Below are 15,761 nucleotides of genomic sequence, written 5' to 3'. Positions count from 1 at the left end.
GGAGATCTGGTGAGTTTATGGCGATAGTGTATCTTTGGAGCCCGAAGCTGATCCTCCATGGCTATGTGACAGGCTCACAGCGCCGCTAAGGCATCATACTGCTCCTGGGTAACTGCCAAAATCGACAGGTGGCGCATAAATGTCAAATCATGCTCTTCATCCTTGGCCCAGTTGCCAGATGTCACGTCACTCGACTCCCAGGCAAAGACCCCCGGGTTACTGCCTACGCGGTCACATAGGAGGTATGCCTTGCCCTCCTCAACATTATCCCAGAACGCATACGGCGCCTCGAAGCTCAGGTTATCTTCGATTGTGCCGTCAAGGGGCGTCCATTCGCCGAAGAGACCGTCCGTGCTGATGTCCTGGATGGGTGAGGTGGTGGCGCCGTCGACATAGTACCGTACCAATGTGCTCTCATCGACCTTCAAGAAAGAGAGATCAATCGCCGTCTCGTTGCCCAGGTTGATATATGTCTGGGGCTCGGTGAAGGTGCGGAAATCGCTTGTGTATGCGTACCGCAGGCTGCTGGGGAGGACTGGATCGCCCGTGTGGTTGGGGTCGTCTTCGGCAAACTATGTCCTGTCAGACTAGACTTGGTCAAGGATCAGATGGGGTTTTGGAACGCACCAGCTGCGCTGCCCAATGCACGAAGTACTGTCCCTGCTCCTCGTCCCAGATCGCGTCTGGCGCCCACGCCATTCCTGCCCTCTCGTCCTCCACCGTCACAAGCCGCTCGTCAGTCCAGTTAATTAAGTCGGTACTCTCCCAGACAAAGATTGCCCGTGAGCCATTGCTTGACGCGGCGGCCCAGTTTGTCTGCACACATCGGTCAGTACCTACTCGGCTACCTTCTTGTGACGGCCTTCGAAGATTAGAGGGAATGGGGCTACATACGCTATCGATATCCAGATCCGTCCCGATAATGTAGTACTTCCCTTCATCTTCTCCCTCGCCCCGGATTATCGTTGTGTCTCTGATCGCTTTAGTCCCCAGAGTGGGAGAGACAATTGCATTCCCGCCATTGATTGCCTCAAACCCTAGTGGGTCATCGTTCGAGCTGAGAGCAAAGTAAACGCTCTCGTCTTCGGTTGTCCAGTAGACGGCTAGGTAGCCCACTTTCGTATCATCGACTTTCTTGTCGGGACGTTTGGGACCCAGGTGAGGGAGGGCGAGGATACCCGGGATGGAGAGAGATAAAGCGGCTAGGGGGAAAAGTCTCATTTTGCGTTATTCTGGGTCTAGCTCAATCGGGCAGAATGGGATCTGGTCAACAGAACTCATACACAAGACTGAGTTGAGGGCTCAGCAGATATGCCTCTATTTATGTCTTTTGCCCTCCCAGGAACCCTCCATTCTTGCCAATCCCATCATACCACATCCAACCGGGGCTTCACCCTTCTCCTGCGGGATCTTGGCGCGCTGTGAACATGAATGGCGTTTTATCCGCCATGCAGGTTGCAGGCTGAAGCCTCGAATGATCGGCAGAACCGCCGGTGATTGTCCGGAATAGTCAAGCGTCTAGGGCCTGAGGTTTCGTCAGTAGAGCGCTATCCCCGCATTTGTAATCTAGTTTGTGGAGACTGCAATTGGCGTCGGGTTAATGTTGTGCATTCTGCCGAGGAGAAGTAGATGGAACAGCGGTTAATAAATTGGATATCCTAGAATTCCCCCGAGGTGTCTATGTAGGTCGATAATGCAGGTAACGGTTTCGAATGATGTCATTTGAAAGGACCTCCCTGCCCGTAGACTATAGCTATAACCCTGGTTTATTACGGGAGCAAACGTCTTTAAGAGCTATATAGGGTTCACGGTGCAGTTATACCAGTATTAAGTCGAGATCAGCTTATATAGACTCATGAACCGGCCTCCTCAGTCTTTGTACCGGACTGCGCACGCATCTTCCCCTCCTGCTCATCCCACCGATAAACAGTGCCATTCCCAACATTATAGTTATAATAATTGTTGGTTCCTCCAGGCACAACAGCCTTACGAAAGGTGATATTGATTCTGCCCTTCTGCGCCTCCCCTCCTTTTCGTTTCGGAATACTATGCAACCAGTTCGACTGGGTCTCGCCGCGCATTACCACCATATCACCCGACGCAAGCGAGAACTTCAACGGCTGGTTACTCACCCCAGGCGCCTGGCTCGGCTTATGCCGCATCAGAAAATCCCGTTGGGCTCCCAGAGAGATGGACGCAATAGACGGATTTGGCCCGAGGAACCGCTCGTCGTCCGAGTGGTAAGAGATGCTGTCGTCGCCGGTAGCGTAGTAATTCAATAGGCAGAAGTTGTAACTTGAGCCGTCACCAACCGCCGCTTCAACCGCTTGACGCAGTTGATCGAGGCATTCGGGGATCGGGCGCGGTGTATACTGATACTTGTTCTCAGGAATGGGTTTGCGAGTTTTCACGTCCACTGGAACCAGCACATCTGGCCCCGATTTTGATTCGGACTCCGTCGCTGAGACTGGAACAAACTCCGCCGTTGCATCGACCCCAAAAACCGTCGTGAACCGTGGGGTGTTGATCTGCGTGGTCTGGCCCCCACGTTTGATAGAATACTGGACCCTGTAAAAAGGGAGCTCGCAACGCAGGAACTGAAACAGATCCCGTGCCGTGGGAGCGGGAATCAGCGGGTGGAAATAGAGCAGGTCCAGATGGGGCTGGTTGGTGATTTTCTTCGACTCTGCTCCGCTCAGACTGGCGAGAGCGCTGGCGAGCGATGGGGGCAGAGACGCGATGGGATGAGGATAGCTGGGGTGGTGGCTGTAGGAGAGCGGGAGCTCCTCGTCCGCCTTGAGCTTCTTGCTCTTGGGGGGCGTGACGGTCTTGTAGAAGGACTCGAGAGTGCGTTTGGCCATGACTGATCTTTATGCCTAACATACTGACCAGTAAGAGTTGGAGCGATCATCGTCGATTTAGGTGTCTGAGCTGTAGAATGTTGATGGATGATGTCACTGCAACGTCCTCGAAATTATCCAGCTAGACCAAGAATTATCTGAAATAACTCGAGTTTGACTCTATCATGTTTTGGACTTAGGGGCTGAAGTGGACTATTGTACAGTGTCAGCTATATATAGTTTATATAGGTTGAGGTTAGAAGCTGGCAGTTGGAAGCGAAACCTAACAGCTTGTGCAGAATATGGGCATACATAGCAGGTACATCGGTTATGACCTTTATGATCGATGCTTACCAATTATGCAAGGATTCTCCATCGAAGTGAACCACGGGTTGGTAGCCGGCTCTCAGACCATTATATTACCCGTATGAGCACAACGATGCCTCTAATAGGATGCATCTAGTGTTTCAAGTTCGAGATTCAGCAAGCTAGAATATCAGCTGAATGTAAGCAGTCAGCACTACTCAGCACTGCCGCATATCGGCTACCTCGATGTTGGATGGCATCAGCGACAAGAGGTTTCACAGCTGCCCGTCAGTTTGGTAAATTTCTCCGAGTATACATTGCTGGGTGTCGTATAAGCATCACAGATCGTATGTTAAGATCGTCGCTCGATCTGATATGAAACAGATTGTGGGCAATTCACAGCGTGGCTGTTCGTTGGGCGAGACCACGTGCAATGAGGCTGAATCGGCCCCTTCTGGGAACTCTCACTGTGGCCACAGCATTAACTCCACTTCCTCTCCTCTCACTCATCGCCCACTCCAGGCACCTTTCTTTTCTCGCGCCTTGTCCTGTCCTTGTTCCGGTGTTTATTTTTTGATCGATCGTATTTTTTTTTATTTTTCTTCTTGTCCCTCGCTCTGTCGGGTTTTCTGCCAATCCGTTTGTCTGCCGTCCTATTGTTAAGACATGAACCAGCCTGTTCCCGACCGGATCCCCCATAATTGACGGTCGCACTCACCGCGCCCTCTCTCTCCCCAACCTCACCCTCCATCTCGATGTTTGCTCCCCACCATGGCGAACTATCACAATGGCAACCCGTCTTATGGCCAGCCGGGAAACCAGCCGCACTATGATGCCTACACTCCTCCGTCCACCGACCCGCCGCTTCGACGTATGCCCAGCTACAGTGCGGGGGACGACTCCAGTCTCTTCGCTCCCCAATCCAGCCAGTCGAGAGTCGCGGAGAGCCACCGCTATCCGAACCGTGCGAGCGTGGGCGAGTATCCAGGGTCGTTTGGCCAGCGGGATAACTACACCGATCCCAGATATGCCCATCTTCCCTCGGCAACCTCGCCGCCCCGGGCCCGCGCCCAGTCCCAGTCGAGCTATCAATACCAGTACGGCTCACTAGGACCGATGTCGCCTACGCAGCCCTCGTACAATCCCCAGCAGTATGCCGTGCCCCCGACAACGTCACAACAACATACCGGGTACAGCCCGTTGTCGTATACCTCTTCGAATTCGTACGGCAATGGTAACAACAATACATCGCCCACTCATCAGCCATACAACCCGGCCGCTTACCAAGCGGCGAGTCTTGGAAGTCTTGGGTCTCCCACAATCCAGCGCCAGTCGAGCATGCTTTTCGCTCAAACGCCGCTCTCTCCCAACCCGTATGGATCGTCGCACTCTTCCTTACCTCCGCCGCCTCCACCCCGTGGCCCTGACCATCCCTACGGCGGGCGACCCTCAGTGGCATATCCCAGCACGTCACCTGGAGCTCAGTATGGATTTCCACAGCACTCATCCACCGCTTCGACCTATAGTCTTGCCTCTCCCACCACGCCGGGCACAGCCTACGCGTCCGGCAGCGGATCGCTGTCCAGCATGACATCGTTCAACTCGCGGCCGTACGGCGGAGTTCCGATTCCATCGCACATCTCCCATCCGTCTCGCCTTTCCAATCCTAGCGGGACGCCGTCCGTAGACGAGGAGCCGCCTGAGCCTCCAGCGCACCTTTCTTCGGGCGATTCTTACGACAAGTCATACGGTGCGGTGCGCATACCAGCGCGATCCCTTCCGACACCGCCAGTGCACCAGTCCCAGTCGCCGCTGTCGCCTCAAAGAACGGACACACTGACGCGGCATCCCCAGGCACGTCCCCTTCCCGGGCCCCCAGTGGAGACGGACTATGGGTATATGAACGGCACAGCACAGCCCGCCGACCAAGCCCCTTATTATGATGACTTGGGTCGAGAAGCCGAGGTCGACATCCCAGACAAACAATGGGCTGGGTACCAGATTGATAGGCCACTCCATATTGACGTGCATTCCCAGGATTCTGTTGACCGGCTGAATTTACCGGACTCTCGCCATCCGCCCACGGATTCGGTTATCGCCCACCTTTCACCTGACGAGAGACACACACATACGAACGGAAGTATGGCCACGGGTACCGGGCAGTATGTGAATTACGATGCCTACAGCGATGAGAGCGAAGCCGAAGCCGAGGCGGGGCTGGCAATGCTGCGGATGGCCGATGAGGAGGAACGAGCCCAGGCGGAGCGGTTGCAGGAGCGGGAGCGTCGGGAAACGAATGCCTCGACGACCAGTTCGCTTGCAAAACGCCCGTCAGTTACGGCTGCATCGCCAATCCAAGCCACCCGTGCAGACTGGTATCCCACCCATAGTGGAAATGATTCTTTAGGACATTCTCCGTACGACGATACTGCTCTAGGCGCACCCTCGTACAGCTATGAAGCCGACTATTCTGGCCATCATCAGGTCGCGACTTCGGGCTCCCGGCACAGCTCCAATGCTTCACGCGAGGATCGGGCGGAGTACTCCGATGAATATGACTATCCCTCCATTGAAGACGATTACGCGTTTCATCCATTCCCTCAGCTGCCTTCAACCGCACGAGTTGACGCCGGAGGCACAGGCGGTCTATCGGAGCCCAGCGCATATAACCGCCGGATGAGTTTTGATTATGGTGACGAAACCGATGGCTCCTTACCGCATCGCAGGCGATCGCACCACTCAGGGAGTGAAGGTTCGTTTGAAGAACCTGGGGATCTGTTCTTCCATCCTGGAATGCGGCCACTTCCGCCACCTCCGGAGGAACCTGCGGATAACGCGACACTACTACCGCACCTGCTGCCAGCCGGCACATACCGACAATTGGAGCCGGACTATTCATCTCCATATGTCCCGGCCCCTTCTCCAGATGTGTACGCAACGGCCGCACCCAGCCCTACCCAGTTCTCGCGGTCTACATCTTTGACGAGTCATCCCATTGCGCCTCGTGCTGACCCTCCTATCAGATCCAAGACCGATGCAGATAAGTTAAAATACAAGCAGCAACAGGAGATGCTGCTGCGGCAGGGGGCCCTGAAGCTTGATTCACCTCTGGATGCTGGGGCCGCTGCAATTCCCCTCGATCTACCTATAATCCCCGCCGGTCGCCGCAAGAAGTTCCATCCGTCGAAACTGTCATCCGAGGATTTCCGACGTTGCGCTGAACCGTGGGCGCTCAGCGCTGTTCTAGCCTGGATCCGGGATCTAACTGAAGAGGAAAATGACCTAAAAACGCACGCCGTAGTCGATGCTATCGTCGCCTTGTTTACTCACAAAGTCCCGACGATGAATATTGCTGATGCTGAGACACTCGCGGCGCGAGTCGTGGAGAACATGTTTGACCAAGGAGCTCTCATCAAGGACGAGGAATGGGTCAAGTTTGGCAATGGACAGATGTCTGGTGTACTGTTTCAGATTACGGGCACCGGCTGCTACTCACCTCTGTTACATGAGCAAGAGACGGATGCCGAAGTTGTCGGACGCTGCTACTCGCATCACTGCATGCGGACGCTGAGGAAGGTGAATCTTAGGGCGCAGGGCATGGAGCCGCAGAAGAAGGCGGAGGATTGGGTGACATTCTACAAAGTCTCAAAAGAAGTATTGGAAAAGCACCCTAAGAAAGAGATCGACCGGCAGAACAATCTGCACGAGATTGTCACTACTGAAGATTCTTTCATCAGCCAACTTGATGTTTTGCGAGAACTCTATCGCGATCGACTGGCAAGCTCTAAACCCTCCATCATCCCGCCAAAACGCGCAAGCAAGTTCCTGAATGATGTCTTCGGAAAGGTAGACGCGGTCAAAAGGGTCAATGAGGAATACCTCCTAGCACAGTTGAAGTATCGGCAGAAAGAACAAGGCCCCTTTATCGGTGGGTTCAGTGACATCTTCCGAGAATGGATCCGCAAGGCCAAGGCCGTGTATACCAGTTATGCGGAGACCTTCCCTTACGCGAATTATCTTATTCGCAAAGAGGCGGAGAGAAATGTTCTTTTCCGGCAGTTTCTCAGCGCAGCCCGAGATCACAAGATGTCCAATCGTCTTAGCTGGGACACATACCTGAAAGCTCCTATCACTCGTATTCAGCGGTACACTCTGCTCTTGTCGACAGTTCACCGCAATATGCCAAAGGATTCGGAGGAAAAGACCAATCTGGCCCAGGCCATTGAAGAAATCAAGGTCGTCGCGTTGGAGTGCGACAATAAGGTTGGCGAAATGAGCAAAAAGGTCGACTTGAGGGAGCTGGCGTCTAAACTGCAACTCCGGCCAGACATGAGAAAGCGCGTGGAACTCAACCTGGACTTTCTGGGTCGCGAGGTTATTTTCCGCGGAGACTTGCAGCGCCCAGGCTCCCGAACACGGTTCTTGGTTGATACGCATGCCATCCTCTTTGATCATTTCCTTGTGCTGGCCAAGCTATCTATTACCAGAGATCCAGCAAAGCCGATTAAATACGAGGTCTATGATGTATCGAAAATGCCTATTCCGATGGATCTCTTGGTACTTGAAAGCACCCAAGAAGATCCCGTTGTGAAGTCAGCGGTCAGAGGAGTGGTTGCCGCGGGCCAGACCCCCCAACCTGGTGTTGTTGCCCACTCCAATGCGGACAAGGCTTTAGTTCCTGCTACGGTTCTTGAGAGCTCGAAAGACGACAAAGTTTTGTATCCTTTCAAGGTCAAGCATCTTGGCATGAATGAAACCTACCTTTTATACGCTCCTTCGGCGCAAAATCGAAAGGACTGGTGTGATAGGATCATCGAGGCGAAGACCAAGCATGCCGCTTCACTCTATGCTCAGAACGCAGAGCCGTTCCGTCTTCGTGTCCTGGCGGACACTGCCTTTGCCAGCAACAACAGTTCTCCTCCAACTCACAGTGCAATCATTAAGGGCACACCTCTTCACCGCGCAGTTAAGGAGGTTGAAAAGCAGTACCCCGCTTCGGCTCGACCGAACCCGATCTGTCGGGCGGCGGTTCATTGCGCTACCGTTTTCGAGCAGCCTCCTGGGCGTAAAATGTGTGCCATTGGGACTGATTACGGGGTCTATATCTCGGAATACAATGATCCCAGAGGCTGGTCGAGGGTAAGCCCAACATATATTTCTTGCTGAAACCTGCTGACGTTACAGTCAATCGCTATGGCCCGAGTAACGCAGATCGCGGTCTTTGAAGAGTTCAACCTTTTCCTCTTGATTGCCGACAAGTCCTTGATTGCCTATCATCTTGACGTTGTGTGCCCAGCTAGCGGCGTGCCGACAGGTGCCGTCAACGACTCCCCCCGGCGAGCACCGCAGAAGCTCTCTGGAAATCGAGAAGTGGGCTTCTTTGCCGCAGGACACATGAAGGACCGTACGCTTGTTATGTACAAGAAGCGTGATGGCCTGTCGTCGACGTTCAAGGTTTGTCTGAGTAGTATCATTGATGAACCTGACTAAAGTGAAATAGATTCTGGAACCTGTTCTGCAGAAATCTGCCGCAAATCGAAGTCGATTTTTCAGTTCTCGCCGATCGAACACTGAGTTTTTCCGTGAATATGACGAGTTCTACATCCCCGCCGAGAGTTACGGCATTAACCTGTTCCATTCGTCCCTTGCTATATCGACCCAGAAAGGCATCGAGATTCTAACGCTCGATAAAAAACAGACTTGGTCTGTCCCTGAGTTCCGCACCGACGCCCAGGAAGCCCAGGCGCACCTCAGTGAGATTGGCCGCCGGATTAGTGGTCTTCGACCGCTGGGTATGTTCCGTCTCAGCGACACGGAGTTTCTAGTTACCTACACCGAATGTGCGGTTTACGTCAACCAGCACGGCGACGTCTCTCGCAGTGTGGTGCTAGAATTTGTCGGTCGCGCTCACTCGGCTTGTCTTTACGGCAAGTTCCTGATTCTCTTTAACGACGACTTTGTCGAGGTCCGCAACGCCATGAATGGGCGATTACGCCAGGTCATTCCCGGCCACAATGTTGTCTGCCTTGATGATGGTAGCCGCCTCCCTGGTTCGGGAGTGAACAGTATACCAACCAGCTCTGGCGACACCGTCAACCTCTCCAGTGGCATCTCGAATGGAGCTCCCTTGGCTAACCAAGGCCGCACGGTCAAAATATGCATGCAGCATCCTCACTACTCGCGGAACCTGGTTGTCCTTGAGCTTATTGAGAACGAGGGCTCGAAAGATTAATTCTGCCCTGCCTTGATTTTACCCATATCAATCCCTACCTTTCAAAATCCTATTCTTCACTCACCGCTTCCCTTCGTACCCTTGTTTGACCATGATCATGATCATGATTGGGCATTTTGACGGATAAGACAATCGCTCACGAGGTACACCATATCATGTATTTTCTTCCTTTCTGGACACCTATACCCATTTTGTTTATGCCGTTTGACGGCCGAATGATTATCATGTTAACACGTTTTTACGAATTGCTTCTGTCTTGAGCATGTGGATGTACATATCGTCAGTAGCGAAGAGCTTGATGATGTTATTTGCTTTTCTTCTTGGCGAGGCTTTCCAAAGCGAACTTTTTGACCCTGCTTAGCCTTATTGCGAGGACCTGGATGATTGTCCGCAGAGTTCAGAAAATTTTATTATAAAACTCCCCTTCCAAGCCTCAGCGCAGAAGAGAGTGTACGCATCCCTTCCGCACCGAGTAGAATGGGCTCATTCAGCACGAATATAAGTCTCCGTGGTGTGTACATGTTTTTTAGAAAATTGGCAAGCCTTCAAGGAGTCCTATACACCTTCTGCCTCCTAAACACCACAACTATGTACATTCTCAGAGCGAAGACCGAAACACCACCCCATCCTTCTTCGCATTCCACGTCGCAATCGCATCCATCAGTGGCGGACTCAATGCATCATAACTCTCCAGCCCCAAACTCTTCAATCTCTCCCTCACACCAGGAACAAGCTCCGGGTCCAGTCCCTGCCCAATCAAACTGCTCACAAAACCGGCAAATTGCACCCCCTGCCATCCCTCCTTCCCGCCCCTCTCAGACAGCTCAACGTGCACAAAGTCCAACCCCTTAAATGGGTGCTCGACTTCAATCCGTCCGTAGAGGTGCACGCCACACTCCTTACATGCGTAGCGCTGAATCGGAGCGTTCTTGTCGATGATGGTGAGTTTGGAGGCGTTGGCAGTTACTCTCAATGCGGAGGTTGGGACGACGCCCACGACGGAGAAGATGCTGCCTTTGGGCTTCCAACACTTAGAGCACCCGCACGCGTGGTTGTGCAGGACATCGGAGGTCAGTGTGATTTCAACTTTATTGGAGGCGCAGTGGCAGTAGAGTTTTCCGCCGGGAAAGTTGGGTTTTCCTTGGCTGACGCCGTTGTCTAGAAGGGGATGGAGCGAGAGAGAGGAGGACATCGTGCTCTTATTCTGATTGGTGGTCTGAAGAAGTATGAGTGGTCGAAGATGGTCAAGGGCAAGGACCTTGTTAGATGGTGCAACTGACTATATATACCCCGTCATCACCCAGTATGGATGCACCCTTGAAGCTGCACCTCCAATTCTACCAGGAGGAGAGGAGAAGAGGGGAGTCTCCTCACGATCTCACGAATCAGTGCGAGCGCTCCAGGTAACCCCTCACGAGGGGAATTATCCGGCCAGTTGATACCATCCATGCCACCGACTGCGACATCAGTCCCAGTGAGGAGGTCAGCATTGGAGACCTGACAGAAAAGACTCTGTGCCGCTGTTTGCTCTCCGCTAGGCGCGGCAGGGCATCGGAAGTCCTCCCGGGCTGATCTACTGCGGATAATACAACTGCTTTCCCGATTTGGAGTACAAATGCGAGATTGCGTTGGGAGCGGGGCCGATATTCTAGGCGTGCCTAGGCGCATGGGAGAAATACTTTGCTGCAGCTGGAGGTGTGCCTGGGCCTTTCTCTCTTCGGGTTGGGATCTTGACTCTGCAAACAGGCTAAACAGACTGAAGAAGTCAGCGTACGATAACTGGAGGCTTCACGACCCCTTCAAGTATACATACCTTTTGAGGTAGCCAGTCAAACATATTTCTTCAGAACCCTGTAAACTAGTGGCAGTACCAAGATAAATCTCCCTGTCTCCTTATCATGCTGCTGTTTTTCCCGGCAGATGCAGGATATGGACGAGAAGGTTGAGCGATGAGGTTATCTACCCCAGCTAGACGGAAGAATGCTTGTATTGCTACTAGAAACTGCTAATCAAGAAGTTGCAAGTATGTCCCAGAAGTTAAGCTCCACGATTCAATATCTAATACGTCCCTTTCCTCCTAGGAAGGAAGAAGTCAGTCATGACTCGAACTCCACAACCTTGCTGACGACTTTATCATCCGAGCCCGCGGCAGCACGTTGACCACTACTGCTTTCTTGGTGAGAGTCTTTGTCATCCAACAGAGATGCATCATCCCTTCCGCGGATGTTAACAACTTCCGCTCCTTCCAACAGATCCCGATCCGTTTCCCGCACGCTGCGCCGCTCTGGATCGGCGCCGTAAGCGCCTGCGCCCCAGGACGAAATCCCGCCAACAATGGCCGGGGCGGTGCCATGATGGCCGTCGTCGTCCTCGTCATCTTCATCATCGTCGTCGCGATTAAGGGCATTGCGTTCCAGCTCGCGCTGGGCTTCGTCCATCCGCTTCTTCACCTCGGCTGCCATGCGGATTCCGTCAGTGACAATATTATCCAGAACGCCGCGGAGTCCCCGGTTTGGTGGGACGATGCCACCGGAGGCGCCTGCGACTGTGGGACCAGAAGATGTTGCCTGTGGTTTGGCAGCTCCAATGTTAGAGAATGTTGTGAGGTTTGAGGACAGAGACGGGAGCTGCGAGGCGGCTGCGCCTTGCTCGGAAAGATGGAAGGACTGGGGGAAGTAATTGTCGAAGAACTGCTCTAATAATTCGTCGGCTAGCACGACCATCCGGAAAGTGGGAAGGGTGATATGCAGAGGGTTGTTAGGGTCGAGAGCTGGATTTGCCGCCTCGGATGTGCTTCGAGCACGCTTGCGTTCTGTTGGCTCGATGGAAGGTGCCCCAGGCGTTTTAACATCAGGGCTTGGGGCTGACTCGGATTTTACCTCGTCATCATCCACGTCTATCAAATCCTCTTCATCATCTCCAATACTGAATGAGTTGAGGTTGTCCGTTGTTTCCGCTAATTTTCCATCTTCTAAGGTCTTTTTGGTAGGGTCGGCATATTCGAAGCAGCGCCGTATGAAGGAGCTCACACTTCCCAAAAACCGCTCGCCCGTGCTGAGTTTATCTTCTTCTTTGCCTGGCATTAAATTTTCAGTGCTCTGACTGGGGGTGATGGTTCCTTCGAATCCCCGCCGGGAGAGAAAGAGCAGCGCTTCCGACATTCGGAGAATACCCTCTCTATCAACCTTGCCATCCCCGTTGTCGTCATAAAGGTCAAAAAAATAACTGATATTGTTCATAATATCACGCGGGCCCTTCAGACGTGCAATGCCGTTGACAACATCCTGCAGACTCAAGCCATCATCTGGGTCAGTTGACCACTTGCGGAACAAGCGCTGCATGAATTCGTGTTCGGCCGGCGATGGCCGTTTGTTTATGGTAGGTCTTCCCAGTCCTCGGAAGCTGCCCGAGTCGGATTGCTTTCGGGAGGGACCTGGAGAATCAGCTATAGCCCATTTCGCGGTTGCGGCGAGGAACTCTCGGAAGGCATTGTAATCCATATGAGTTGGGCTAGGACCAAGGCCCACACGGCCAACTTCACGGTCCACCGACGGCCCGATAACAGAAACGCGTTGCGACTTCTTTCTCTCCTGCCGCTTCTTCTCCTCCTCGATAACCTTTTGTCTTTGCTGGTAGTCATAGAGAACCTCGTAATAGCGGTCATAGATTGCTCCTAAATCGTCTGGATTCAATTTCTTGCTTTCAGGGCCGAGATTTCGTATCGATGTGCGCTTAGCAAAGCTTTCGATATTTTCTAAAACTGCATCTTTGTGCTTCTCACGCTGTTCCGTGATAGTCTGATGAGTAATTTGAGAGAATTCTTTGAAAGCGACCACCATCAGCTCCTGGAACCGCGTAATAGCCCTGAGTTTCGGATTCTCGGACCGTGGATGAGCCGACTCGTCAAGGCGCGAAAAGTAGGATTTTAAGACTGAAATAAAAGACCCGTCATCCTGAACGTCAAGAAGCTCCTCCCCGTTGATGCGAAGGATCGCTAATCCGACCTGGAAGAGCACTTTCGGTCCTTCCAAAAAGAAAACATCGAGGACTCTAAAGGCAAACACCAGGGGCATGGAGTTGATATATAAAGAAAGGAACCAGGGAAGAGAGACCACAGACAGCTGGACATCAGATTTGTTTAGATGGTCCCAGAGAATCGGCATGGTTTTCTCAACAAGCGACTCAAACACCTTCTGGTCAAGCAATGTGCCATACATGGTGGTCGAGTAATATCCCGGCACTAAACGGTCACATAGAACAGAGAGTAGAAAGAAAGCTTGGGCTTCTGACATGTATCTAGTCTGGTTAGATTTCGGTCTGACAAGGGATGCGGCATCTTACATCAATAATGCTGCAACAACAATGTTCATTGCTTGACAGTAGCCAATCTCAGCGTTCGTCCAACTGTAGGCAGTCAAGACTCTTCGAAGACGACCTATGCCTTCCTCGCTCTGGAAGCCCGCATACTCGGGTAAGCTGCGATTCAAGTCCTTCTCTATTTCGTCAATCGCCAACGACTCCTGGCCTTCGAATTTCGCTAAAGTCTGCTCGTAAAGTTTCGGCGACCGCAGCCGCAGGTTCAGTGAACCGGAAGCCACCTCCCAGATCTCGCCCCGAAGCCGATTCGGGAGACCGACGCGTATGAGTTTATGAAAGGTAGGTTGCCGGATCAACGTAGCATTCCGGCCATTTTCTGCAATCTTAGTTCATGCCCAAGATGACACAAAAGGACGCGTACCTCGGAAATATTCTCCCCAGAGCCTCATCTTACTCCGATCCCTGAGTTTGCGGGCATCACCCGGATAGCGAAACAGCATTCCCAGTCCGGCGTCCGGGGGTGGTCTCGCTTCGGGGTCATCAGCCGACTGGCCCTTTGACTTGGCGCCCGACAGGAGATACTCGGAATAGCAATCATTGACCACCAAACGCAGGTTCTCGATCTCCTTCATAGATTCGCGTAAGTTCTTCTTCAAACCATCGCAGAATCGTTCGCAGGCCTGCCTGCTCCCGATCAGCTCGATGGTAAACCTCTGAGGTGTGAAGCCAGGCGCCTGCTGTTTGCCCAGCGCTCCATTCCAGGTGGTCAAGGCTAGGGAAAAAATATGGCTCTGACTGTTCAACCGTTCCACCCGGCGAATCGAACACAGAGGGATTGTGAATCCATTGCCAGAGGGCCCGGTACCGTTCGTCTGGCCGGCCCAATATGTCGAAGTGGCTAGAGTGGCCGAAGGAAGAAAGCTGGTGGGCTGTGTCGAGAAGCAGAGAAATCGTTCGCTCAAATGCAGCCTACCCGCATATCGATTGCCACCGCGGTCGATGTTCTTCGATTGGGCCCCGGAAGCAGAAGACGATGTGTGCGATACGGGGAGTATGAGCTCGGCTGTAATCTCTTGCAACGGATTTTGCGAGTCAGGAAGTCGGAATTGCTGGCGGAAGAGGGATGATTTCGAAGGGTTTCGGTCGGAGGATGAGGTGAGGGTCGGGATGGTGAAGTTGGCCGGGTCAATGAAGGACTGAGCTTTCTGGACCAGCGACGTCCACTGCATCATTTTGGCAGGAGTATGGATACGACGTTGACAGGTCAGTAGAGGGAACGGAGGAAAAGCGAGTGTACTCGAGGTAGCTGAACCTCAGCTCGGGGGCGGAGCCGCTGGAGCTTGGGGCGTCTCAGAGCAGCGCTAGGAATGGACGAGAGCCGACGGAATGTCAGCGCAGTTCAGACCATTGTATAGTTCAGCGCAACATGATTATACCGCGCCGGCAAGAGGTACGGCGCCTGAAGTGGTGGTGGTGGAGTGGAAGAGGGGAATGCAGTGTTGACTCGTTTGAGCTAATCGTCCCTGGCAGGCAGGCATCCGCAAATACTCTCACGTGATGTTTCGTCTTTACTACCAACAATGATGACCCGCTTCCATATGCATTATGCAGATTACTACTACGGAAATTTATATCTTTGACCGAATGATAAGCTATCAACCATGAAGTTCAATTTAGATACCAAGTTGATAACAGGGCTGCCACCAGCTAGCCATGCACCTGTTGCTCGTCCATAAGATATATTACTCCTGGTCATCTAATAAGGTAAACGTCAGCTTAATCGTAGTTTGCCTCTACATTAATGTAATGGACAGGCTGAAGAGACTTTAGCCGCCCGCGCTGACATTCAGCGCTTATTGTTTATCCATCTATGGGTAGCCGTCGCAGATGTTGCACGTCAATCCACCGCAACCTGCCATCGTATGACAAGGGACTTTCAGCACCACATTTAGTTAGAGCCAGGGAGAGTGTAAAGCGCCGTACGAAGCAGATTACATCAGTGATATTTGGTCACTTTACACAAGGAAATGTATAGAGAATGGCAAAGGCGTAAGGAAGCAGACTTT

The 15,761-nt window shown here is 52.7% G+C and overlaps 5 protein-coding genes across 5 annotated transcripts; 1 reads left to right on the top strand and 4 right to left on the bottom strand.

Annotated features, from left to right (window-relative positions):
• Positions 1–74: 74 nt before the first annotated feature.
• On the bottom strand, positions 75–1,221 carry BDW70DRAFT_147729 (glycoside hydrolase family 43 protein; the record flags this gene model as incomplete). Its single annotated transcript, XM_073738762.1, has 3 exons — positions 75–572; positions 628–816; positions 895–1,221. 3 exons carry the CDS (start codon positions 1,219–1,221, stop codon positions 75–77), a joined length of 1,014 nt encoding a protein of 337 aa, XP_073599354.1.
• A 632-nt stretch (positions 1,222–1,853) lies between these two features.
• BDW70DRAFT_170707 (alpha-ketoglutarate-dependent dioxygenase AlkB family protein) lies at positions 1,854–2,861 on the bottom strand (the record flags this gene model as incomplete). The annotated part of the gene is made up of 1 exon (XM_073743007.1): positions 1,854–2,861. The coding sequence occupies one exon, from the start codon at positions 2,859–2,861 to the stop codon at positions 1,854–1,856; it is 1,008 nt and encodes a 335-aa protein (XP_073599353.1).
• A 785-nt stretch (positions 2,862–3,646) lies between these two features.
• BDW70DRAFT_101016 (putative Rho guanyl nucleotide exchange factor) lies at positions 3,647–9,769 on the top strand. The gene is made up of 3 exons (XM_073734283.1): positions 3,647–8,285; positions 8,331–8,600; positions 8,647–9,769. The coding sequence occupies exons 1-3, from the start codon at positions 3,918–3,920 to the stop codon at positions 9,376–9,378; spliced, it is 5,370 nt and encodes a 1,789-aa protein (XP_073599352.1). The 5' UTR covers positions 3,647–3,917; the 3' UTR covers positions 9,379–9,769.
• On the bottom strand, positions 9,768–10,782 carry BDW70DRAFT_101017 (putative glutathione-dependent formaldehyde-activating enzyme). Its single transcript, XM_073734284.1, has one exon. The coding sequence runs from the start codon at positions 10,568–10,570 to the stop codon at positions 9,977–9,979; it is 594 nt and encodes a 197-aa protein (XP_073599351.1). The 5' UTR covers positions 10,571–10,782; the 3' UTR covers positions 9,768–9,976.
• Positions 10,783–11,347: 565 nt separating this feature from the next.
• On the bottom strand, positions 11,348–15,178 carry BDW70DRAFT_129281 (putative GTPase-activating protein). The gene is made up of 3 exons (XM_073735588.1): positions 14,117–15,178; positions 13,720–14,071; positions 11,348–13,674 (listed from the first exon to the last, which is right to left on the bottom strand). Exons 1-3 carry the CDS (start codon positions 14,925–14,927, stop codon positions 11,475–11,477), a joined length of 3,363 nt encoding a protein of 1,120 aa, XP_073599350.1. The 5' UTR covers positions 14,928–15,178; the 3' UTR covers positions 11,348–11,474.
• Between the last annotated feature and the right edge of the window lie 583 nt (positions 15,179–15,761).

The sequence above is a fragment of the Aspergillus foveolatus genome, assembly GCF_047715535.1.
Source record: "Aspergillus foveolatus strain CBS 279.81 unplaced genomic scaffold BDW70scaffold_6, whole genome shotgun sequence".
Taxonomy (NCBI): domain Eukaryota; kingdom Fungi; phylum Ascomycota; class Eurotiomycetes; order Eurotiales; family Aspergillaceae; genus Aspergillus; species Aspergillus foveolatus.
Note: the sequence above shows the minus strand (reverse complement) of the source record. Positions and strands in the feature narration are given on the sequence as shown.